The following is a 24,647-nucleotide window of genomic DNA, read 5'->3' as shown; positions in this document are numbered from 1 at the left end:
GGTGCCTTTCAAGCTGCTACCCTGGTACTTGAGATCAGAGGGAATGAGTTTGAGTAGGTGAGTCTGTGTGTGGGTTTTTTAAGAGGAACTGCTTGAGACTCTAGAAGTTTCTTCCACCAGCTGTGTTCCTGCTACTTTTTGCAGGCAGGAGTTATGGGAAATTATCTTCCTGATATTGGAACGCTGGGCTGGCTGCCCTGATGTGGGCCTGGGCATCCTTGCTGCTGAGATATCCCTCCTGAATTTTTATCCACCACTGGTGGGTGTGGGACCAGCCCATTCCACATCTATGCCTCTTTTACCAGTCTGGATGGATATGGTTTCTTTAATTCCATAGTGTCAGACTTCTACTCAACCCTTTTAAGATTTTATTTATTCATCTTTAGAGAGTGGGGAAGGGAGGCATAACGAGAGGGAGAGAAACATTAATGCGTGGTTGCCTCTCACGTGGCCCCCATTAGGGGCCCGACCCGCAACCCAGGCATGTGCCCTGACTGGGAATCGAACCGGCAACCCTTTGGTTCGCAGCCCATGCTCAATCCACTGAGCTACACCAGCCAGGGCTCAGCCTGATTTCTAATGGTTTTGAGTGATGGTTCTATAATGTAGTTCTAATTTTAAACTGATTAAAAACAAACTACATTTGATCTTAGCTAAAAGGCTGAGAAGCTATAATTTCATTTTCATTTTAATGTGGCTATGTGAGTAGGTGAGCCATGTTTATCTATGCCACCATCTTGACCGAAACTTCTCTGGCTTTTTTTTTTTTTTTTTCTGTGTTTGTTTTTATTGCAAGTTTACATTGGGTTGGACAAAAAGTCCATACTTTTTTCCTTAGGTAGAATACAGTTAAACCTTTTAAAACTCACTAACTAGATTCCTAAGATTATTGTTAGTCATTCTGATGACAAGGGATTGTCAGTAAATGAATGTTGACTTGTTGAGGAAGGATCTTTCCTAACTACTATCTTATTCCCTAATAGTAGTTGCTCACCCAAGAGTAGTTGGATCTTTTATTTCTGTCAAAATATAGATTTTCTACTTTTCTGCCAGTTTCCTTTCCTTGACCTATATGACACCAGTGAATTAATATGATGATGCAGCTGTTTTTCTTCTGCTTTGTGACTTCCTAACAACTACTCGTGATAGATATTGTAAGCAGTAAAACATTTGAGTATGCTCTCATCTCAGCAGCTGTTTAATGTGGTAAAGGAGGAAAGAAAAGTGTCAAAATCTATAATTTTCTTGGAGACTATTAAATGTTTTATGCCTACATAGGTATAGCATAGAAATGCTACACTTATTCACATCTTTCCTGTTCTGCAGATATTTTATGCTACAACAGAGAGGAGAGAATTATCTGTTGTTCTGAAGTGGGCTTCCTCATTGCCTTTCAGTCAGCCATCACTAGAACACACGTACACCTGTGGTTGAAGAAGCACAATTGGTTTTACTTATTTTAACCAGGAAGAACCCCTGTCATAGAAAACTGCGGTGTATCTCAGGAAAAGGGTGCTGGAAAGAACTTATTATAGGAGTTGGGTTTGTGTTAGGTGATTTCTGAAGAGGATTTAAGGCAGCAGGGTTTTCTTCTGAGTTGGATGCTGTTAGGAACTGGGAATAATTCTATAGTTAAGTACTTTAATAAATCTGATCTAGAAAAGGGACTAGATTAGAGTGAGGCTAAAGCTATAATTGGTTAAGAAGCACTCCTTAGCCTGAAGAGTGGGTATTCCATGGTTTGGACTTTGTTCCTTTGTCCCTTTAGACATGCTAATAGAGTGACCTAGTTTTTGTCTTGATCCATTATGGTCACAGAGTGGCTTTCTGTGAAGTTGATGCTCTGTGAAATTAATTATGTTCAACAGAACACCAAGGTCTAGCTGTAATGCCAGGTCACCTACACCTAGGCCTACCTGGCAATACTAGGCCAGCTCCTGGATGTTGGGGTTGCTTTGCTCTTTCTTAACTTTCAGGGCCTAATTTTATCCTTTTAAAATTGCAGTGCCTCTTCTCCAAATTGACATTTGAATTGCAACTATTCAGGGTCTTAGGCAAGTCACTACACTGAGATAATGTTTGTAAAATGCTGTCTGTGCATAATAGGTCCTCAGAAAATTGAAACTATATTATTATTAATTCAATAATCCTTTTTAAGATTACAGCCTCTAGAGGTTGTATTAGAACATAGTTAAACTTTGATACATAGTTTATATGTTTTTTTAGGAAACAGTAGTAGTGTCAGTGAGATTTGGGGAAGAAGAATCACTGAAGAGTGATGTAAAAATACTTTTGCTAATTTTTCTGAACTTTTGCTAGTTCAGAAAAAAACAGATGGAAGTCTCCTACTAACCTCAGTCCTCATTTAGTATCGTAGTTTTTTATTATAGAAGAGATAAAGTGAAGTTTTTGTACTCGTGTAGATAATGCAAGCTCTTGGTGGAGAATTCAGAAAATACAGATAGTGCATAGAAGAAAATTAAAATCACCCACCACCCACAGTAAATACAAAAGACTTTAAAGAAGATAAAATAATGGACATAATTAAGGTATAAAGAAAATATCCAAAAGTGTAATGATTTCTTTATGTGGAATTCAAAACTGTTCTAGTTAAGTGGGGAAATAAGTCTTTACTTCAGAAAGAAACCTTGAAATTTCAAAATGAAAGCATGTATGACCTTTTTGCTGAATTAAAACAAAGTAGAAGTCATCCATTCTGTAATAGTAAACTGAGAAAATTAATCAGGGGACTTAATTTGATGCTTCATGGTCTATGTGGTTTATTGGAGATTAACACACATGAAAATCTGCAGGATCTGTAAAGATACCCATTACTCTACTATTTGTTACATTTGCAAGTTGCTTGCAGAAAATTGTGTAGGAAAATGTGTATATTTGTTCCCTGGAATTGCTTGTAGACAAACACTTAAAAAGAACTAAATATTGGGTTGGCCAAAAAGTTCATTTGGTTTTTTCCGTAGGATGACTAATAGTGCTTAGTTGTCTTTAACTATATTTGAAACAATTTTGTTAGATTGTATTGTGACAGCTGTCATATCAGCGTGCATTTAAAAAAAACTATCAAAATTGCCAAATTTTCATGTAACCATTTTAATATTGAAGGTAGAAGAAAATAGGCAACATTTTTGGCATATTATGTTTTATTATTTCAAGAAAGGTAAAAACGCAACTGAAACACAAAAAAAGATTTGTGCAGTATATGGAGGTCCTGTGACTGATCAGACATTTCAGAAATGGTTTGTGAAGTTTTGTGCTGGAGATTTCTCGCTGGCTGATGCTCCACAGTCAGGTAGACTAGTTGAAGTTGATAGCAACCAAATCGAGACATTAATTGAGAACAATTGGCTTTCTACAATGCAGAAGATAGCCAACATACCCAAAACGTACCCAAATCAATAAAATTGGTGCAAATGAAAAATGTGTCTTTTGTTTTATGGAAAAAACTAAACGGACTGTTTGGCCCACCCAATAGATAAATAAAAGCAGTGGGTTTTGTATAACTTTAATGAACAAAATTTAGGAGCATACAGCTGTGCATACAATTGAGGAGTGGAAGAATTTAAATTGTTCAAGAAACATTTACCAAGTATAATAAAGATAATAAATAATGTTTCAGACCTTTTTATTATTTAAAGTATTGCCACATACTTTTTTTTTATTTGATCTTTGCCACAACTCAAAGTTAGGCAAAAGAAATGTCATCTTGTTTTTAGTTAATGAAATTGAAGCTCGGAAATATTAACTGGCTTTCCCAACATACAGCTATTAAATGATGGAGCAAGTACTTAAATCCGTGTCTTCTAACTCACATACTTGCAAACATACATATCTCTTCAATCCAAACTGTTTGTGTTTTGACCCTTTTTTTGTGACAATCTGGGCACCACTGATATATGAGTGAAAAGATACAGCAGATAATTAACAAACTAGTCTTCTATACTTACTATTTAAAGATGGATATTGTCAGTATTTCTGTTGCTTGTACAGTAACATGTACTCAAAATTAAAATAATGAACAAATATAGAAAGAGAAAATCCTCTGTAATCCTACCCTTCGAGACATGATTGCTAATAAGTTTCCTGACTCTGTCTACTTACAGAAACATAAATATTTATTCATTAGAGGGAAAAATGTTACATACAAACTAATCTCTAACCTTATTCACCTAATGTATTGGGACTCATTGCAATATATGGTATTTAGTCTTCTTCCTCTGGGACTTTTGTTTTTGTTTTTCAGTTTTTAAGTACACTTATTAAAATATATATAAAGTGTAGAAGTAATGTATTGCTTAATGAATTATCAAACTGCACATAACAATTCGAAACCCCACCAGGTCAATAAATAGAATATGCCCTGGCCAAGCAGCTTGGTTGGTTGGAGCGTTATTCTGGTGTGCCAGGGCTGCAGGTGTGATTCCCAATCTGGGGACATAACAGGGATCAACCAGTGAGTGCACGAATGGATGGACAGCAAGTTGTTTCCCTCTCTCTCTTTCCTTTCTCCCTCTCTAAAAATCAATAAATAGTATAAAATAGAATATTGCTTCATCAAAAAACTACTAGACCTGATAAATGAATTCAGTAAAGTTAGCAGGATACAAAATTAATATTCAGGAATAGGTAGCATTTTTATATACCAATAATGAACTGTCAGAAGGAGAAGCTAGGAAAACAATCCCATTTACAATTGCAACAAAAAAATAAGGTATCTAGGAATAAATTTAATCAAGGAGGTAAAAGACTTGTACTTGGAAAATTAAAAGATAATAGACAAAGAAATTGAAGAAAATACAAGTAAGTGGAAGCATATACTGTGTTCGTGGACACGAAAAGTTAACATCATTTAAATGTACAGATCACCCAAAGCAGTCACACAATTCCTGTCAAGATACCAATGGTGTGTTTCACAGAATTAGAACAAATATTCTGCAAATTTATATGGAACCACAAAAGACCCCAGATAGCCTCAGCAATTTCGAGAAAGAAGAACAAAATTGGGTGTATCATGCTACCTGATATCAAATGATAGTACAAGGCCATAATAATCAAATCAGCATTGTACTGGCATAAAAACAGACATATAGATCAATGGAACAGATAGAGAGCCCAGAAATAAATCCACACCTTTATGGTCGATTAATATTTGACAAAGGAGGCAAGAACGTATAATAGAGTAAAGATAGTCTATTCAATAAATGATGTTGGGAAAATTAGACAGATACAGGCAAAAAAAAAAAAAAAAGAAAGAAAGAAACTGGATTAACTCCTTGTACCATATACAAGAATAAACTCAGACATTTCTCGTAGCACTATTTCTTCTTCTTTTTTAAGATTTTTTAGTTTTTAGAGAGAAGGGAAGGGAGGGAGAAAGAGAGGGAGACAAATGTCCATCAGTTGCTTCTGTACATCCCTAACCGAGTACCCAGCCTGCGACCTAGGAATATGCCCTGACAAGACATCAAACTTCCGACTCCTCAGTTTACAGGAGGATGCCCAGCCCACTGAGCTGCACCAGTCAGGGCTCATAGCACTGTTTTTTTCTGATGTACCTCCTCAGGAAAGAGAAACAAAAGAAAAAATGAACAAATGGAACTATATCTAAGGAAGAAGTTTTTGCATAGCAAAAGAAACCATCAACAAAATGAAAAGACAGTTCACTGAAGGGGAGAACATATTAACCAGTGATATATCTGATAAGGGGTTAACATCCAGAATTTATAAAGAACTTACCACCAAAAAAACCCCAAACAACCCAATTTAAAAAGTGGGCAGAGGACCTGAATAGACACTTCTCCAAACAGGACATACAGATGGACAATAGACATATGAAAAGATGCTCAGCACCACTAATCATAAGAGAAATGCAAATTAAAACCACGATGAGATATCACCTCAAACCTGTCAGAATGGCTGTCATCAATAAATCAACAAATAAGTGTTGGCAAGGATGTGGAGAAAAGGGAACCCTTGTGTGCTGTTGGTGGGTATGCATATTGGTGCAGCCACTGTGGAAAACAGCATGGAGTTTCCTCAAAAAATTAAAAATGGAACTGTTTTGTAACCCAGTGATTCCACTTCTGGGAATATATCCAAAGAAACCCAAAACATTGATTCGAACGAATATATGCATACTTATGTTCACTGCAGCGCCTTTTGTAATAGCCTAGATTTGGAAGCAGCCCAAGTGCTCATCAGCAGATGAATAGATAAAAAATGCTCAGCCATAGAAAAGAAGGAAATCTTACCTTTCATGACAGCGTGGATGGACCCAGAGAGTATTATGCAGAGTGAAATAAGCCAGGTAGAGAAATACAAATGTCATGTGATTTCACTTATTTGTGGAATATAATGGACAAAATAAACAAACTAGAAACAGACTCATAGATACAGAGAACAGATTGACAGCTATTTGAGTGAAGGAGAGGGGATTGGGGGACTGGGTGAAATAGGTGAAGGAATTAAGCAAAAAAAAAAAAAAGACAAACCTCATAGACACGTATCAGTATGGTGATTACCAGATGGAAAAGAGGTGGGGGAGGTAGAAGAGGATAAAGGGGTAATAAATGGTGATAGAAGGAGACTAGACTATGGGTAGTGAACACACAATACAATATATAGATGATGTATTATGAATTGTACACCTGAAACATATTTAATCAACTAATATAACCCCAATAAATTCATTTTTTGCATTTAAAAAGAAATGCAAAAAACTAGTGAGATTTGCATATAATTGTTATCACTTTACAAAAATCTCCTACACACATTTTGATTATGCTGAATTTTTAGATCCTTTTAAAACTTAACTTGGAGTAAGAATTAATGTAAACCAGTCATTTGTTCCCAAGAAAATAGAAATGTGTTACTAAATGCCACATTTGTAATCTCATGTACTATTTCTTATCATGCAATCATTTGTGAAATAAAAACTAGAAAAGAGGAACACAACAATAAACATAGGAGGAATTATATCAGATTTGAGTACAATTAAACAGTGTTCTTCTCTCCCTCAATATTATTAAAATCATATTCATATTTTAAAAACTTTTACTTAAAATAAGTTCTCCCAAAATAAAATTTCTTTTCCAGTACATCATTTGAACGGTTTTAAGCATCAATACCATCAGATGATAAACAAAGAACTCACTCTCTATAATTTTGGGAAACATTGAAGTCTATGTCCTCCTCTTGGAGATTCACATATGTTGTTGAGATGCTAAAGATACAAAGAAGTCATATAGTAATATTTCCCAAATTTATTTTATCACAACCCTCTGTTTCATGTTATCACTTAATAACAGCATGCTTTAGGAGATATTTAGTGCATTCTTTATGCTTGTGATATATACAATTATTTCTTTTTTAAAGCAGGACAAAAGGAGCAAGCTGTGGAATGGTACAAGAAAGGTATTGAAGAACTAGAAAAAGGAATAGCTGTCATAGTTACAGGACAAGGTAAGTTATATTTACATTTGTTTAGGAGTCATGCAAAATTATATTCACATGATTACCTTGATTTTAAATCCAGTTATTTTAACAGAAGTATTTAAAAGTTTTAAAAATGTTAAATGTCTGTAGACTTAACAATTAATATGTTACTACCTGTGCTAAAAATGAAGTTTTAACCAGAGATGCTCAAACTTGATTACTGTAGCAGCCAAGCAAAAACAAGTATGTTACTTGGGTCCTTCTTGGCACCACTGTCGGTGATGTTTAACCCTGTGTTTTGCCATTTTTGAAACCTGTCCTTTCCTCATGATTGAGGCAGGGAGGAGTGGTTAATCCACAGACTCCCCTTTGCTTTTGTGAGTATTGCTTGACTTCATGTTACAATATGAGCTGTAAGTGTCTTACTTTGATTCACACTTGGCTTTTTAAAACCAAAGCAGTTCTTTCTTATCTTTACTTTCCTATCACCTCAAATTAAAAAAATGAGTCAATTATCTTTAAATATACAGATAACATTTATTGCACACTTACTAGATGCCTAAGCATTTTTGTACATGCTTCTCTTAATTTTCACCCCAACCCCACACTCTTGAGGCTGCTGCTGTTACCATTATTTTTCAAATACATAATCCTAAATACAAAGAAGTTATTAAGTAACTTTCCTAAAGCCTTATAGCTAACAAGTGGTGGGGTCAGGATTTGAACACCGGCAGTCTGACTTCAGAGCCTGAATTCTTAAATATATGCTGTGACTATTGTGTAGTACATGGGTATCATTATTAAATAAAGTACTTCAGTTTATCCTAACTAAAATAAAGTGAGAAGCAAAAATAATATGTAGGCTAAGAATCTTAGTCGCATGGATCAGTCCACCCAGTGGATGTTTGTTGTCTGGCTGGTTGATACTTGTATCAGTTAATCTCGGATAACTACAATGTATCCAATATTTTCCATTTTTTTTCTGTCCCCTTTTATTTTGACTACTTCTCTAGCTACTGGTCTACTTAGTAAGAGAGACCAGAATACAACAAGTAAATCTAGGAGGTTGGGCATTGGAGACTTTCATGAGTTTATGAGCATGACTTTGTGAATTGTGTACAAAATATACTTGCTGTTCTTTGTCAATTGCATAGAAGAATTTGAAGAAAATGAGCTGTTTATAAGAAGAGTATTTCACTGAATCAAAAGTGCCTTCAATTCTGTCACTAAGAGAAAAAAATAATGTCAAACTATGACACATTCTCTTCTTATCACTTAGAATTTGAATTTTAAACCTTATTGAATTTGCTGGCCTGTCATGTTTATGCATAGCTATAACAGCAGTGTTAATATCTGTGACCAAAATGGTGCATGCGCAGGCAGTGACAAACTATGTTATGACTGCAGCCTCACTGATAGCAGTAGTAAGTTGGCACTGGTTGTAAAACACATACCGATTTCAAAGATTTTAAAACGGGGAAAAATACGGCTCAAAATCTATGAATACCACAATAGGTCTGAAAACAGCCTAAGGAACTGTAACTTTTTTTAAAAGTATTATGTGAAAATAGTATTTTTAAAATTTTTTAATAGACTAATGACTTCATGAGATTACTGGGGTAACATTTTATCTTGAAGCAATATTAGTAGGGAAACATTGGATATTTTAATTTTTTTTCCTGTTTTTTTCTTTCAGGTGAACAGTGTGAAAGAGCTAGACGCCTTCAAGCTAAAATGATGACTAATTTGGTCATGGCCAAGGACCGTTTACAACTTCTAGGTATCAATGAATTATATAATTGGAATGACATGCATCTAAAATCTGTGTTCAATGAACTTTTAATGTAGATGGAAATAGATCAGTGATCTTGAAAATGTGACGTAGGCTTTTTTTCCTTAACTTATAGAACATTTCTAACATAAAAGAGAAGAGTATAATGATACTCACTTAACTTCAATAATTATCATCTCATGGTCAGCCTTGATATGTATACCAAAGGCTTGCATACTATAGCCCATTGGCTAACCCCAGTCCACTGCCCATTTTTATAAATTGTCAAACAGCTACTCTCATTTCTTTATATATTGTCCAACTGCTTTCATGCTACAGGGACAGAGTTGAAGAATTGAAACAGAGATCATATTAACTCTCAAAGACTTATAATGTAGCTTTTAAAAATATTTTAATATTTACTACCTGGCTTTTTATAGAAAAATTTTACAAACCCCTATTTATATCCCTACCCACTTTCTCCCACTTAATATTATTTTGAAACAAATTGTGACATCCTGTTACATAATTTATAAGTATTTCATATCTATAAAAAACAAAGATGCTTTAAAAATACCATTATCCATATAAAAATAACCATCATTTTCTTTAATATTAAAAAAGGACCAAAAATGGTCAGTGTCCAAATATAATTTATATATAATATCCAATTCATATCTCATCATTGAATAACGCTTACTATTTTTTTATAATTGCGTAGATCAGGATCTCAGGAAGATCCATGCATGGCGTCTGTGGGCAGTGTGGCAGAGGGCTCAGCATAGGGACGTGGGCAGCTTCAGACCTCTCCCTCAGGTCACATAACCAGTTTGAAAAAAGAGAGACCCTTACAGTGAATCTCTCTCTCTTTTTAAATTTTGTTATAAATTTTTTTAATTTAGTTTTTTAATTGTTGTTCAAGTACAGTTTTCTGTCTTTTACTCCCATCCCAGCCCACCCCCAGTATATCTCTTTTAATATACAAGTCCATCTAGTTTTCTGGGAGTTTACTTGTCAGTGAACCAGGTCTTTGCTCCATAGTCTTTCCTACAGTCTGACTTGTATGTGCATCTCCATGGTATCTTTCAATATGTTCTTCTATCCTACCTATAAATTGATAGTTGGATATAGAGCCTTGATTGTTATAAAAGCTAGGCATTAGCCCTGGCCGAGGTGTCTCAGTGAATTGAGTGCCTGCCTGTGAACTACATGATGGGGGCACATGCCTGGATTGTGGGCCAGGTCCCCAGTAGGAGGTGCTCCAGAGGCAACCACACATTGATGTTTCTCCCTGTCTTTCTCTCTCCTTTCCCCTCTCTCTCGAAATAAGTAAATAAAATATTTTTTAAAAAGCTGGGCATTAAAAGAAATAATATTTTGACCCTGGTCAGTGTGGCTCAGTTGGTTAGAGCATCATCCTGTACACCAAAAGTTAGCAGGTTTGATTTATGGTCAGGACACATACCTAAGTTACAGGTTGGATCACAGATTGGGCACGTATAGGAAGCAACCAATTGATGTTTCTTTGTCTGTCTCTCTCCCCCCTCCCCACCTTCCTCTCTCTCTAAAATCAATAAACATTTAAAAATAATAATATTTTGGATGTTGTTGTTTCTTGTCATCCTCAAAGTGCTGTGTACCCATTAGTGAAAGATGTTACTTTAAAAAAAATGTATTGGTTTTAGAAAGAGAGGGAGAGTAGGGGAAAGGGAGAGAAAGAAATATCAATTTGTTGTTCCATTTATGCATTCATTGGTTGCTTTCTCATATGTGTCCTGACCAGAGATTAAACCCACAACATTGGAATACCAGGATGACACTGTCACTGAGCTGCCCAGCCAGGGCTGAAAGATGTTACTTTTATTTTATTTTTATTTTTTGGAGTTTTAAATTTGATTTTATTTTTATTTTTTAATTATAATTTATTATGCTATTACAGTTGTCCTCATTTTTTCCCCCTTTGCCCCCCTCCACCCAGCACTCCCTGCTCCCTCAGGCATTCCCCCCACCATTGTTCACGTCCATGGGTCATGTGTATAAGTTCTTTGACTACTCCGTTTCCTATACTGTACTTTACATCCCCATGGCTTTTCTGTAACTGCTTATTTGTACTTCTTAATCCCCTTACCTCTTCACCCATCCTCCCCCTCCCCCCTCCCATCTGGCAATTTTCCAGTAACTAACTTCTTTTGGTTTTAAGAGTCTTTCTTTATCTTTAACCTTTGGCCTTTTAATAATGATATATCTTAAAGTGAGCCTCTTTGCATCCATCATAATTGGGCTCTCTGCTCTTCCTGGACTTGCATGTCTATTTCCTTCACCAAATTAGGGAGGTTTTCCTTCACTATTTTTTCAGATAGATTTCCAATTTCTTGCTCTTCCTCTTCTCCTTCTGGCACCCATATGAGGCTGTTTATACTATCCTCATTTTTTTTAATTCTTTTTTCTTGTTCTGCTTGGTGGTTTTTTGCTTCCTTATGTTCCAAATCATTGATTTGATTCTTGGCTTCATCCACTCTACTGCTGTTTCTCTGTAAATTGTTCTTTATTTCAATTAGTGTATCCTTTATTTCTGACTGGGTCTTTTTTATGTTGCTGAGGTCCTTACTAAGTTCCTTCAGCATCCTTATAACCAGTGTTTTGAAGTCTGCATCTGATAGATTGCTTATCTTCATTTCATTTAGCTCTTTTTCTGGAGTTTTGATCTGTTCTTACATTTGGGCCATGTTTCCCAAACATGGAAAGCCTCCCTGTGTTTGTTTCTTATATATTAAGTAGAGCTGTTTTGACTCCGTGTCTTGGTAGTGTGGCCTAATGTAGTAGGTATCCTGTAGGGTCCAGTGGCACAGCCTCCCCTATCCCCTATCACCCAAGTATTCGAGGTATGCCCTTTGTGTGGGCTGAGTATACCCTCCTCTTGTAGTTGAGCCTTGGTTGCTGTTGGCAGGTTAATGGGAGAAATTTACCCAGGGACAGCCAATCTGCAAGCATTGGCTGTGACAGTTTACCACCAAACTCTGACCTCTCTGGAGATTCATCTATCCAGGGGCAGAGAGGTGTTGCTCATGCATGATCTGTAACTGTCCACTGGGTGTTTTGGCCCTGTGGTTTCCTAGTTGGTATAGGCCAAGGTCAGCCCCAACCTGTGTTCTGCCTGGGGCCACCCTACCTGGGCTATAAAACAATCTGAGATGGCTGCTACTTGTGCTGGGTTTGGAGATTCCCAGACAAAGCTAAGATGTGGCTCTAATCTGCCTGCCTATAGGGCTCAGGGAAGCCAGCTTTTGCTTGTTTGGTAGGATTTAGGAGCCAAGACCAGCCATTGTTATGGAAAAGCAGCTTGGGTGGACCCATAAGTTGGGTGGGATAGAGTCTGTGGATCTCCAAGGTGGGTCACATAGTGTTACCCAGGTTAATGGAGTCTCAAATATGACATCAGCCTGCCAGCTCAGTGGGGGGAGGGCTCAGCAAAGGAACAATGGCCTCTGCTCACTGCGGTGCCAGACACTTCAGTTTCTCCCTCTACACCACTGGTGCCTTTCAAGCTGCCACCCTAGCGCAGGAGCTCGGAGGGAATCAGTCTGAGTGGGTGAGTCCATATGTGGGTTCCACAAGAAGAACTGCTTAGGGCTCCATCGGCCTCCTCCACTAACTCAATCCCACTGATTTTCACAGCTGGAAGTTGTAGGGACTTATCTTCCTGGCACTGGAATCCTGGACTGGGTGCCTGGTGTGGGGCTGGGACTCCTCATCCTGAGATATCCTTCCTGAATTTTTATCTATGTGGATGCCAGCCATTCAGAGCCCTCACCCCTCTTACCAGTCTGCATGGATGTAGTTTCTTCAATTCTGTAGTTGTCTCTGCCATTCAACTTGATTTCTGATGTTCCTGAGTGATGGTGGTTCTGTATTTTAGTTATTTTGATGTGCCAAGAGGCAAGCCGTGGCTACCTACATCACCATCTTGACTGGAAGCCTCAAAAAATGTTACTTTTAAAAATATGGGGTGGGATAAAATACATTAACATATTCCTGTTTTCTGAGAACTCAGATAGTCTGGGATTATATACATCAATGACAGTAGAAAAGAGCTGTGCACAAGTGCACAGTACAGCGTATTTGTGTATTATGTGCTGGTTAAGAAATGGAGCTTTTCGGAGGGGGGTTGCCCAGTAGTTATCTAATTAGAGTAGAGAATGATACTGGGAGTTCCCCAGACAGTCTCATTTGAGAGGATGTGGTCTCTTTGATAAAGTTGGAAGAGTTCATGTATGTTATACATAGTACTCCTCTCTGTCCACAGGTGATGCCTAAAACTGCAGATTGTACTGAACCCTATGAGTACTATTTTTTCCTATGCATACATGCTTATATACATGGGGGCATGAGGTTACCCTATTTTTTCTCCCGAAATTTGGCCTTGTTCAATGTTCACTTATAAGTTTATTAAGTTTATTCATTTATTAAGTTACCTCTCTCCAGGTAAAATGCCAAGGGATAAACTGACTTTATTAACTCAGCAAATATTTTTTGGGTGATTACCATGTCATAGGCATTTAGTATAATAGATTAGGGTCCCTCCTTCAGAGTTCATATTCCAGCAGGGAGAGACTAACATTGGCAGTAAACATAAAAATAAATAAATTATATACACTACATTAGAAGGTGGCAAATATGAGGAAAAAAGAAAAAGTAAAACACAATAAGGGGGATTAGGAGTGGATGGGAGATGGTTTGGATTGTTACTTTCAAATAGAATGGTCAGGGTATGCCTCTTTGAGAAGCTGACATGAGTTAGCCATGCAGGTATGGGGAAAAGAAAGGCCCAGAGAGATGTAAGAACCAATGCAAAGCCTTAAAAAAACACACTTGATATGTTTGAGAACAGCAAAGAGGCCAGTGTGCCCCAGCAAGGAGAGAGTCGTGGACAGGAGGTGAGAGAACTAATGGGGGTGGCTGTTGTCAGCAACACACAGGGGCTTGTAAGCCACCATGAAGATTTGAGCTTTCATTACCTGTGAAGTAGGGAGCAGTTACAAGGATTTTAAGGAAAGGAACAACATAATCTGACTTAAATTTTAAAAGGGTCACTCTTGTTACACTATGTTGCATAAGGGAGAACAAGTAGGACCACTATTGTAGTACATGAGGAGAGAAATGATAGAGGCTTAGACCAGAGTGGTATCAGGAGTAATAGTAAACGAGTGGTTGGATCTTGATTGTATTTGAATGTTGAACAAACAGATTTACTGATACATGAAATAAAATGTTCCTCTCTTTGAGGCTCTCATGACATAGTAGGGGAGGCAGATACACATAGATAAATTGTTACTGAATGATGGGATATACAAATATTTTGTAGGGGTGGGGAAATAGGTATCTAAGAACTCTTCCTGCCATGGCTGGTGTGGCTCAGGGGACTGAGTGCTGGCCTGCGAACCAAAAGATTGCTCGTTTGATTCCCAGTCAGGGCACAGGCCAGGTTCCCAGTTAGGGTCGTGTGAGAGGCAACCATGTATCTCTCACATATTGATGTTTTTCTCCCTCTTTCTCCCTCCCTTCCCCTCTCTCTAAAAGTAACTAAATAAAATCTTTTTTAAAAAACATCTTCCTCAAGGAAGTGAAGCGTAATGTGGGGATTTCAAAAGATGAATAAAAGTCTTTAAAGAGTGTTTGAGAAAAAGATGGTTCAGGAAGAAATGACAGCATGAACAAGACCCAGGAGCAAGAAGCAGTACAGTGAGTAGGGGAGAGTGCTGGTACAGATGTGAATTTTGGATTGCATGGATGACCTTGGTTGTCAGGTAAAGGAGCTTGAGTGCTGCTCTAGGGCAGTGGGAAGCTGCTAAAGGGTTTTGCGCAGGACAGTTATGTGGTAAGATTTTCCCTTCAAGTAGGTTATTATGGTATAGGGATTGCATATGAGGGGATGAGGAAGCAAGATGAGTGTTTTAAGTTATTGGTTACACAATGTTTAGTCATTCTAAAGAGAATTTTTAAACTAAGTTTACATTCTTTAACAAAAACAAATAGGAGCAGGGTCACATTAGCCGCGTACTGCTATTGTGTATGTGTGTTTCCATGCATATAAAACTAAAGCCTACACATTTAAAAAACAAGTTCTCTGGCTTTTTATTCCTAGTTATTAGTTATCAAAACTTGAGGATTTACCTTCTGTTTATTTTTATTCTATAATGAATGTTTAGGTGATCTTTTGTTACATTGCATTGAAGAGTGTTAATTGATAAAGAAGACGTTTACAAATCAGTGTTTTTTTCTAATTTATATCTTTTGCCAACACAAATGGTTTCTTTCTCACTATGGTGATTTGGACAGTATTATCATTGAGAAAAATCAGATGACCTACCTGTTAACTAACAACAAGAAGAAAAAAAAACCCAGCTCCAAGGTGTATTGTATCAGCCAGTTCTAGGACACAAAAGCTGTGCAGTACTTTGTGCTTTGTGCAAAAAGGGTAGCTGCTATTTAACCTGTCCCAAAAGCATGTGTTGTAGCATAAACCCAGCATGGCGCCTGCTTGTCTGACCTTAGAAATGGAAGTTTAGGAGAGTTAGTATAGATATGATATATTTTTGCATGTATTTATTAACTTTCTAGTATTAAAGAAAAGAATCAGTTATGATAACTTGGAATGTTTCGACAAAATTATGTAACATTGAGCCCCTATTGTGAATGAGGCATATGAGTCCCTATTGTGAGTAGGGACTTGATGTATATTGTTTTATTTAATCCTTGAGAGCCTTGGAAAAGCTAAAAGCCAGTTCATAACTGGTGAGTAAGCGGTGGAGCAGGGTGTTTGCCAACTAGCAGTATGGATTGACTTGGAAGGGGGAAAGAGTGCAGCAGTGATGTAGAGAGGCATGGAATTTCAAGCTGCTACCCTCTTAGGCTTCTGGTGCTGGATCATGAGAAAATTTGTTGTTAGTTGAAGTAGGGATAGGGTTGAAATAATCCTTTTCAATTTTGGGTTAATTTTAGGCACATGCCACAAAATTTTACAAGCTTAAGTATGATAGACAATCATTTCATGCTATGCTCCAGCCACTCATGACCCTTCCCCAGAGGCAACTTCTGTCACCAGTTTCTCTGGGTTATTTTTAGAGATAATCTTCATATACAGTAGTAGTCCTCCCTTACCCATGGTTTTGCTTTCTGTAGTTTGTTACCTGCTGCCAACTTCACTCTGAAAATATTAAATGGAAAATTCCAGAAATAAGCAGTGTATAATTAAACTGCATGCTGCTTTGACTAATGTGATGAATCTCACATCTTCTTGCTCCATCCCATCCGGGTAGAGAAGCATCCCATTGTCCAGTGTATCCACAATGTATATGCTACCTGCCTGTTGGTCACTTGGTAGCCATCTTAGTTGTCAGATCAGTTATCAGAGAGTGGGAGAGAGAGACCACATTCACATAACTTTTATTACAGTATATTATAATTGCTCTATTTTATTAGTTTATTGTTGTTCATCTGTTGCTGTGCCTAATTTATAAATTAAACTATTACAGGCTTGTATGTGTAGGAAAAAATATGTATAGGGTTCGGTACTATCTCTGGTTTCAGGGGCCCACTGGAGGTGTTGGAACATCTCCGCTGCAGATAAGGGGGGACAGGTGTGCATGAATAAGTCACAGGGTGTTGCACACACAGGTGCGAAGCACACTTCTTCCATTCTGCTTTATTGCCTTGTTTCTTGCTTGACATATATTAAGGTAACTAAATATGGCACTTTTTAGACACTCTATAGTTTCCTTTTGTATCATTTTAAGTGCTGTTCTTCTTTCTTGAAATGTCCTTTTCTCTTTTCAAATCATAGCCAACTAATAGCACACTTTTTCTGTAGAGCCTTTTTAATGTTCTCTTTCTTCTGTGCTCTACAGTCTTTTTAAAAAATTGTATTATAAGTTACCAATTATATTTAATAAGTATCTGGATGATAGAGACCAATATTCATTTTTTAATCTTCATGCTCTTTCTACGCAATGACTTAGACATACTAGATATTCAGAAAATATTTGCTGGTGATAGTAGAGAAATGGAGCTGCCTCCAGTTATCAAACTGACTAAGACATGTCTCTAACATACCTATTCATTTATTAATTTCTGTTGCTATTTTAATGTCTGAGTTTTTACTAATTATATTTTTAAGAGAAGTTTATATAAATGCAAGACTTTATCATGTAACAACCTTGTAACAACTTGAATCATTTTTCATCTTCACATATACCTTTTATTTCATTATGTATTTTTTCTTTTTGTTTATTTTGTTCTTTCTTACTGTCCTCTGTTGCATAGAGAAGCTGCAACCAGTTTTGCAATTTTCCAAGTCACAAACAGACGTCTATAATGACAGTACTAACTTGACATGCCGCAACGGACATCTCCAGTCAGGTGGGTTTAGGTTAACTAATATGTGAAATAATAAAGCCTGCATGCAAAGCCAAGTCCCACTTAACCTGATTGTGTTGATTTGATATTATAATGATAGTTTTGCTTGGTTTTTGTTTGCACAGGGCTATGTTGACAATACAGTATTTCTATCAGTAAGCATGTAAATGTGTAACAAATAAGGTATAGCCATGTTCAACATGCTTTGTTCACATAATTTACAAACTCGGATTTTTGAAATTATAAAATTTGAAGGCTCATTTTTTATTTTTCTATATATTTTTTCCTATTATATTTTCAGCTTTTGTGTTTTTAAATGGATAACTAAGTAGTGTTTTTAAGAAAAATTATCATTTTTTGTTATATATCAATTTTCATTGCATATCAATTTTCCTATATACTATACATAAATGTTTTACCATAGTACCTGTAAGAAAAAAAACTTGAAGCTCAGTTCACATACTGAGGAGAAACATTAGAATACTCTTTCTTATTATAGGTTAAATTTGTTTTCCACGAACTTTTGGGTAAGAACTCACAGAACATTAAATGTTTTTTTGTTTTGTTTGGGTGGGGAGAATCTTTATTTCCTAGGGTCTCTGACATCTTATCCAGTTTTATTGGTGACATTTTTAGGATTTGTTTTATGTCCAGGACTTAAATTTTATTGATGTATTACATTGCTTAAATTGTAGCCCAAAACAAACAAAAAATCTTAGTTCAGACTATAAGACCACTTATGCATATTAATACAAAACTTTTAAGATTTCCAGAGAGAAGAATTAGTTTAAGTGGATTTCTAAGGATGAAAGGAACAGTTGGTCATTAATGAAATCTTTCCATGTGGCTTTAACTATCCCTTTAAAAGAGTTCTCACTGAGGTTTGGTCTTCCAAACTAGAGCCCCACATCAGTAGCTATACGCCTTTTCTCATTTCTTCCTGTACCTGACCTAAAATACCATTTCACGCTGTGGTGAGGCAGCAGACCACGTGGGCAGGGCTGGCTGAACAGGAAACAGACTCAGAGCTCACTGTGAACTATAGCAGTTGCCATAGTGGAAGAAACTCCCAGTCTCACACATTGGAAAGTGGGCTAGAGAAGAGCAGGCGAGCTGCGTTGTTCCCTCTCTGTACTCTCCCCCACAGGCAGTTCTGCCACACAGCAAAGAGTGTTGCCCTGCCCTGCCCTGCCCTGCCCTTCCCTGGTGAATACCTAAGGCCCTGCCCCCTTACAACTTAACAGGTATGCCAAGACAAAGAAATATGGCCCAAATGAAAGAACAGAGCAAAACTTTAGAAAGAGAGCTAAACGATGAGGAGATAGCCAGCCTATCAGATGGAGAATTTAAAGCCCTGGTAATCAAAATGCTCACAGAACTGTCATTGAGCTTGATCGAAAAATGAAAAAACAAATGGGAGATACCCAAAATGAAATAAAGCAAAATATTCAGGGAACCAACAGTGACAGGAAGGAAACCAGGACTCAAGGCAACGATTTGGAACAAAAGGGGAAAATAAACATCCAACTGGAACAGAATGAAGAAACAAGAGTTCAAAAAAGTGAAGAGAGACTTACGCACCTCTGTGACAACCTAAAACGTCCCATATCCAAATTCTAGCCAGAAAGAGAACAACAGCAAGAAATTGAAAACTTATTTGAACCAAAATCAAGGAAAACTTCCCCAATCCAGTGAAGGAAATAGACTTCCAGGAAGCCCAGAGAGTTCCAAAGAAGTTGGACCCAAAGAGGAACACACCAAGGCACATCATCATTAAGTTACCCAAGATTAAAGAAGGAGAGAATCTTAAAAGCAGCAAGAGAAAAGGAGACAGTTACCTAGAGACGAGTGCCTGCAAGATTATCAGCTCATTTCTCAAAAGAAACCTTGCAGGCAAGAAGGGGCTGGAAAGAAGTATTTGAAGTCATGAAAGGCAAGGACCTACATCCAAGATTACTCTATCCAGCAAAGCTTTCATTTAGAATGGAAGGGCAGATAAAGTGCTTCCCAGATAAGGTCAAGTTAAAGGAGTTCATCACCCAGCCCTTATTATATGAAATGTTAAAGGGACTTATCTAAGAAAAAGTTAAAAAATATGAACAAAAAAATGACAACAAAGTCACAGCTACCAGCAAATGAACCCAAAAGAAAAGAAAAACAATGAAAACAAAAACTAATCAAACAACTAGAACAGAACAGAATCAGAGAACTGGAGATCACATGGAGGGATTTCAGTGGGGAGGAGGAAGGGAGGAAAAAATACCATTTCAAGTATAGAGGTAAATACTTTGAATGTTTCTCTTAGCATGGCCATGAAATGCTGACATTTTTACAAGGAACTTTTTGAAAAAACAAAGAAATGTAAGAATGCACCACATACAAATAGTTAAGCTTCCAGTATACAAATTTGAGATCCTAATAATTTTACTAGGATAAATAGCAAAAGTATTCTAGCCCCAAAGAGCTTGTATGCCTTCCTGATGTTATCTTGATTCTCTTCTACTTCATTTCACATGCAAATACAAAATCCTATTGTATTTTTCTGCCAAGCAAAAATTTCTAAATAACTTTCTCTTTCTGGGACCCATTAAAAAAAAACGAACTATCTTATTTCAAATCCATAGTAAGCTGTCTGTTAAATTCTGTTTTCTGGTTGGTGGGGCATACTCACTTCACGGCTAATCTGTGCAGCACAGCTGTTTGATACTAGTGAATGAGCTGGCTCCCTCAAGCCTAGTTTATTAGTGTCACCCACTTCTGGAACATCCTGTGATGTTTCACTTGGATGACTTTCTTATCTCTCCTAGGAAATAGTTTGTCAAAGTCTACTTACTACTTTAGTGTGTTATCTACATTGTCCATCCAGAACAGGAACAGAATCATAGATACAGAGATCATTTGGAGGTTATCAGCTGGTAGAGGGCAGGGGGGAGGAATGGGGAAAGGTGCAGGGATTAAGAAGCATAATTGGTAGGTGCAAAATGGAGAGGAGGAAGTTAAAAATAGTGCAGGAAATGGAGAAACCAAAGAACATATATATGCACAACCCATGGACATGAACTAAGGAGAAGATTGCTGGAGGAAAGGGGGTTACTAGGCAGAGGGGAAATATTGGGACTATAATAATGTAATCAATAAAATATATTTTAAAAATAAAAACAGCATTTCTATTCAGCATTAGTAGATATGCAACAAAGTGGGAAGGTGTTACCCTTACTCAAGAAAAAAAAAATTACTCAGTAGAACTGACTATTGACTGGGCCCAGACTGAATTTAGCAGACTAGGATTATCAGAACTGCAATTATAAACATATTCAAAGACGAAAAAAAATATCTCATCAGTTAACAAACCTACAGTCTCAACAGATAATATAAATTACACAATAAAAATAATGGAAATTTTGAAGTTAAAAAGTACAACCACTGAAATAAAAATTTACTAGATAGCCTCAACAGCAAATTGGAGATGTCAAATGAAAGATTCAGTGACCATGAACATAGATCAATAAAAATTAATAGAAATCAGATTGTTCAGGGCCAGGGTCAATAAGAGGGATGGAATACAAGTGGCTACAAGGAAACTTTTGGCTATGATGGAAACATTTTATATCTTGATTTTAGTGGTTATTTCACCATTATATATACATCTTATAACCTCATAAATTAGATTTCTTAAATGCTATTCCTGATTTATCAGTTTTTGATATGTATTATATTCTTATTCAGGTAGAAGAAGGTTTAATTCTCTTATGCCACTCTTTGTCTCCATAGATATAGATGTATTACTATTTTAATTGTACTTAAAAATTGTATTTAACATTAAGACTTAGTAAATATTGTTTGCCCCAAACTAAATATGTTAGTCTATTCTAACTATATTTCCTGTTTTGAATTTTTTCCTCCCCCACAGATCTTATGATATTTCTTGTTCTCCAATTTTATATAATAGTTTTTTACTCCTTTCTGTATTTGCTTTTTTCCCCCACATCAAAATTTTTATTTAGTTTATAACCTCCATTACATACTAAGTTATTTTTCAGAAAATAAGAAAGAAAAATATTTGAAAATTGATCTGGAAGTTCAGAACATGTTAATTGGACAGAAATAGAAACAAGTCCCAAAGAACACAACCATATTAATTAATATTAGAAAAGTAACTCCTAATATAACTAACTTGTGATTATGATTCATGAACTGTTTCATATTTTTCTGCTGCACTTTTGTGCCATGTGTCTAGCAAGCCGAAAAGTCCTAGCTATGGCTGGTAACACACAGGAAGATTCTATCAATGTTTTTGTAGTCAGAGGCTTCGTTGGCCTTGGCCCAGGAATCACTGGCAGACTGGCAATCCCTGGATTCAACACAGGACAGATTCTCAGGCAGTCTTGATCACCTTTAATTGAATTTGTAAGAGCAAAAAATGGACACAGTGGCTCTGCAGCAGAAATTTTAGGGAATGTAAAAATATGGGGTCCATCACCAATGTGGTGAAAGGAGGTGGTCCTCATATTCACATCCAGGAAAAACTCCACTCAGTAGAAGCAGGGCTGCCCTGACTGGTGTGGCTCAGTTGGCTGGGCATTGTTCTGCAAAGTCACTGCTTCAATTCCTGGTCAGGGCCCATGTCTTGGTTGCAGGTTTGGTCCCCAGCTGAGGCACTTACAAAAGACAACCAATTGATGTTTCTCTTTCACATCAATGTTTCTCATCCTCTCTCTAAAAGTAAATAAATAAAATCTCTTGAAAAAATAAGCAGGACTAACAATGAGAACAATCACAGGCATAGTGCTGGGTGAGAAGACATCTCTGCTTCTTGAACCCACAGTTCAAAAGCCAAATTATAAAGATAGTAGAATTACCCCTTGTCAATTAACCAATTCTTTGCAGTAGTATTAGCCCTTGTTGATTAAGAGATTCTTTGCAAATGCCCACATCCCATTCCTCGCTTGTTCTGTTTTCCACCTTCCAGTAATGGAGGCCAGAGGTGAACCAAAGAGAGAGCCCAGGACATAAATTACATGGTTGAATCTCTCAGCACAAGCCCTACACCTGTGTTTGAAACACCCACCATGGACACTCCTCAGGTCCTCAGAGATGATGAGTTAGTTTGTTGACTGTGTCAACATCCAAGGTCATATCCACTTGGAACTTCTGCATCTGCAGCTTCAGCTGCCGAATGGTTCTTAGCTGAGGCTCTAACTCCTTTGAAACCAACCTGCCTGGCTGGTTTTTGGATCTGATGTCCTTCTTCTGAAAAACCCCAGAACAAAGAGGGCACAGTACACTCTCCCTGCTGGGCTCTTTCTGTGGTGACTTGCACCAGAAGCAGCAGACATCCATGTTTCAGGTTCACATGGTGTTCAAGATAAGTCAGGCGGACAGGACATCTACAGGCTTTAAAGTGTTCGGCGACAGCTTCTGGCCTTCTTCCACTAGGTTACCTTCCTACTTCTTTCCCAGAGCTCATTTCTCTGTGTTTATTTACTTTTTAACAAAGAACCAAAACATAAAAAAATTCCTTTATTAGTTTCTTATTGTGGGTTTATAGGTAGTAAACTCTCTTAGTCTTTTTCATGTCTGAAAATACCCTTATTCCTATGTGATAGGTCACCTGGATGTAGAATTGATGCAGGTTTTTTTCAGCATTTTGAACATAACTATGTACTGACCTTTGTATGAGAAGTCAGTCTGCTCTTATTCTCATAGTTTATTGTGAAAATTTCTATTTGTAGTCTTAGGACTGTATATTTCTGTTTGAAGTTCTGTCTCCTTTTTTTCCTCTGAAATGAATGTCTTTACCCTACACAGATCTTGCTTTCATTTGTATCATTGCTTTTGCTTATTGTCATTCCCTTTTCTGGATTGCTTTCCTGCTTCTACCCTAAGGATCACTATTTAGTTCCTTGAAGATGTGGTTCAGAACTTTACATTTACTTGTAAATAAATTCAGTGAAACTTCTTGACCTCATTCTACTCTGAAGTTTCTCCCTTTGAGTTTCCTTAAACCGTATTGAGGGACTTGCTGACAAAGCAAAAATAAGACTTTTATCTTTTCAGGCTGCTGAATTTGCTGATTGATTTAACATTTGTCTTCATAGTAAACATTGTGTTTGAAAATATTATTTGGAAGCAGTGAGATTTGAACATTGATAAGGCTGTATATGTAGAAGAGAACTGTAGAGATTTCTGGCCAAGATGGGGGCATGGGTAGTTATACTTTGCCTCTTCACACAACCAAAAAAAGGACAACAACAAATTTAAAAACAAAAAACAACCAGAACTGACAGAAAATCGAACTGTATGGAAGTCCAACAACCAAGGAGTTGAAGAAACATTCATCCAGACTGATAGTAGGGGTGGAGATAGGCAGCCAAGGCACGGCAAGGCAGCGGCTAGAGGACCGGGCAGGCAAGGTGGTGGCTGGCAGTCCCTCATTTGCATGCGGATAAAGCGGGAGGAACAACTGAGGAGTGAGACAGACTGGGAAACCCAGGGCTCCAGTGTGGAAAAAGAAAGCCTCAAAAACATCTGGCTGTAAAAATCTGCAGAGGGTGTGGCAGCCAGAGAAACTCGCAGCCACACAGGAGAGACCACAGGGTTTTAGAACATACAGAAACCCACCCGCCTGGGAATCAGCACCAGAAGGGCCCAATTTGCTTGTGTGTGGCAAGGGAAGTAACTGAAAGCCAGCACAGCTGAACAAGCAGCACTGTTCCCTCTCAGACCTCTCCCCCACATAGAGTACCACAACACAGAAACATGGGTTGCCCTACCCTGGCAAATACCTAAGGCCCCGCCCCTTACAATGTAACTGGTGTGCAAGACTATGAAATATGGCCCAAATGAAAGTACAGATGAAAACTCCAGAAAAACAACTAAACCATGAGGAGATAGCCAACTTATCAGATGCAGAGTTCAAAACATTGGTAATCAGCATGGTCACAGAAATGGTTGAGTATGGTCCCAAAATAGAGGAAAAAGTGAAGGCTATGCAAAGTGAAATAAAGAAAAA

The 24,647-nt window shown here is 37.3% G+C and overlaps 1 protein-coding gene across 5 annotated transcripts in view; it reads left to right on the top strand.

The window, feature by feature from the left end:
- The window catches only part of SPAST (spastin), a 60,834-nt gene that overhangs the window by 8,205 nt on the left and 27,982 nt on the right, over positions 1-24,647 (top strand). For 2 of the 5 annotated variants that reach the window (XM_045828094.1, XM_045828093.1), the window contains exons 2-4: positions 7,393-7,479; positions 9,149-9,232; positions 17,543-17,638. In XM_045828094.1, coding sequence (XP_045684050.1) covers positions 7,393-7,479; positions 9,149-9,232; positions 17,543-17,638 — 267 coding nt within the window. The remainder of the gene's footprint in view (positions 1-7,392; positions 7,480-9,148; positions 9,233-17,542; positions 17,639-24,647) is intronic. The other 3 variants (XM_045828095.1, XM_045828097.1, XM_045828096.1) reach the window with 3 other exon arrangements.

The sequence above is a fragment of the Phyllostomus hastatus genome, unplaced genomic scaffold (assembly GCF_019186645.2).
Source record: "Phyllostomus hastatus isolate PE091 unplaced genomic scaffold, TTU_PhHast_1.1 phas_scaffold_78, whole genome shotgun sequence".
NCBI classification, from domain to species: Eukaryota; Metazoa; Chordata; class Mammalia; order Chiroptera; family Phyllostomidae; genus Phyllostomus; species Phyllostomus hastatus.
Note: the sequence above shows the minus strand (reverse complement) of the source record. Positions and strands in the feature narration are given on the sequence as shown.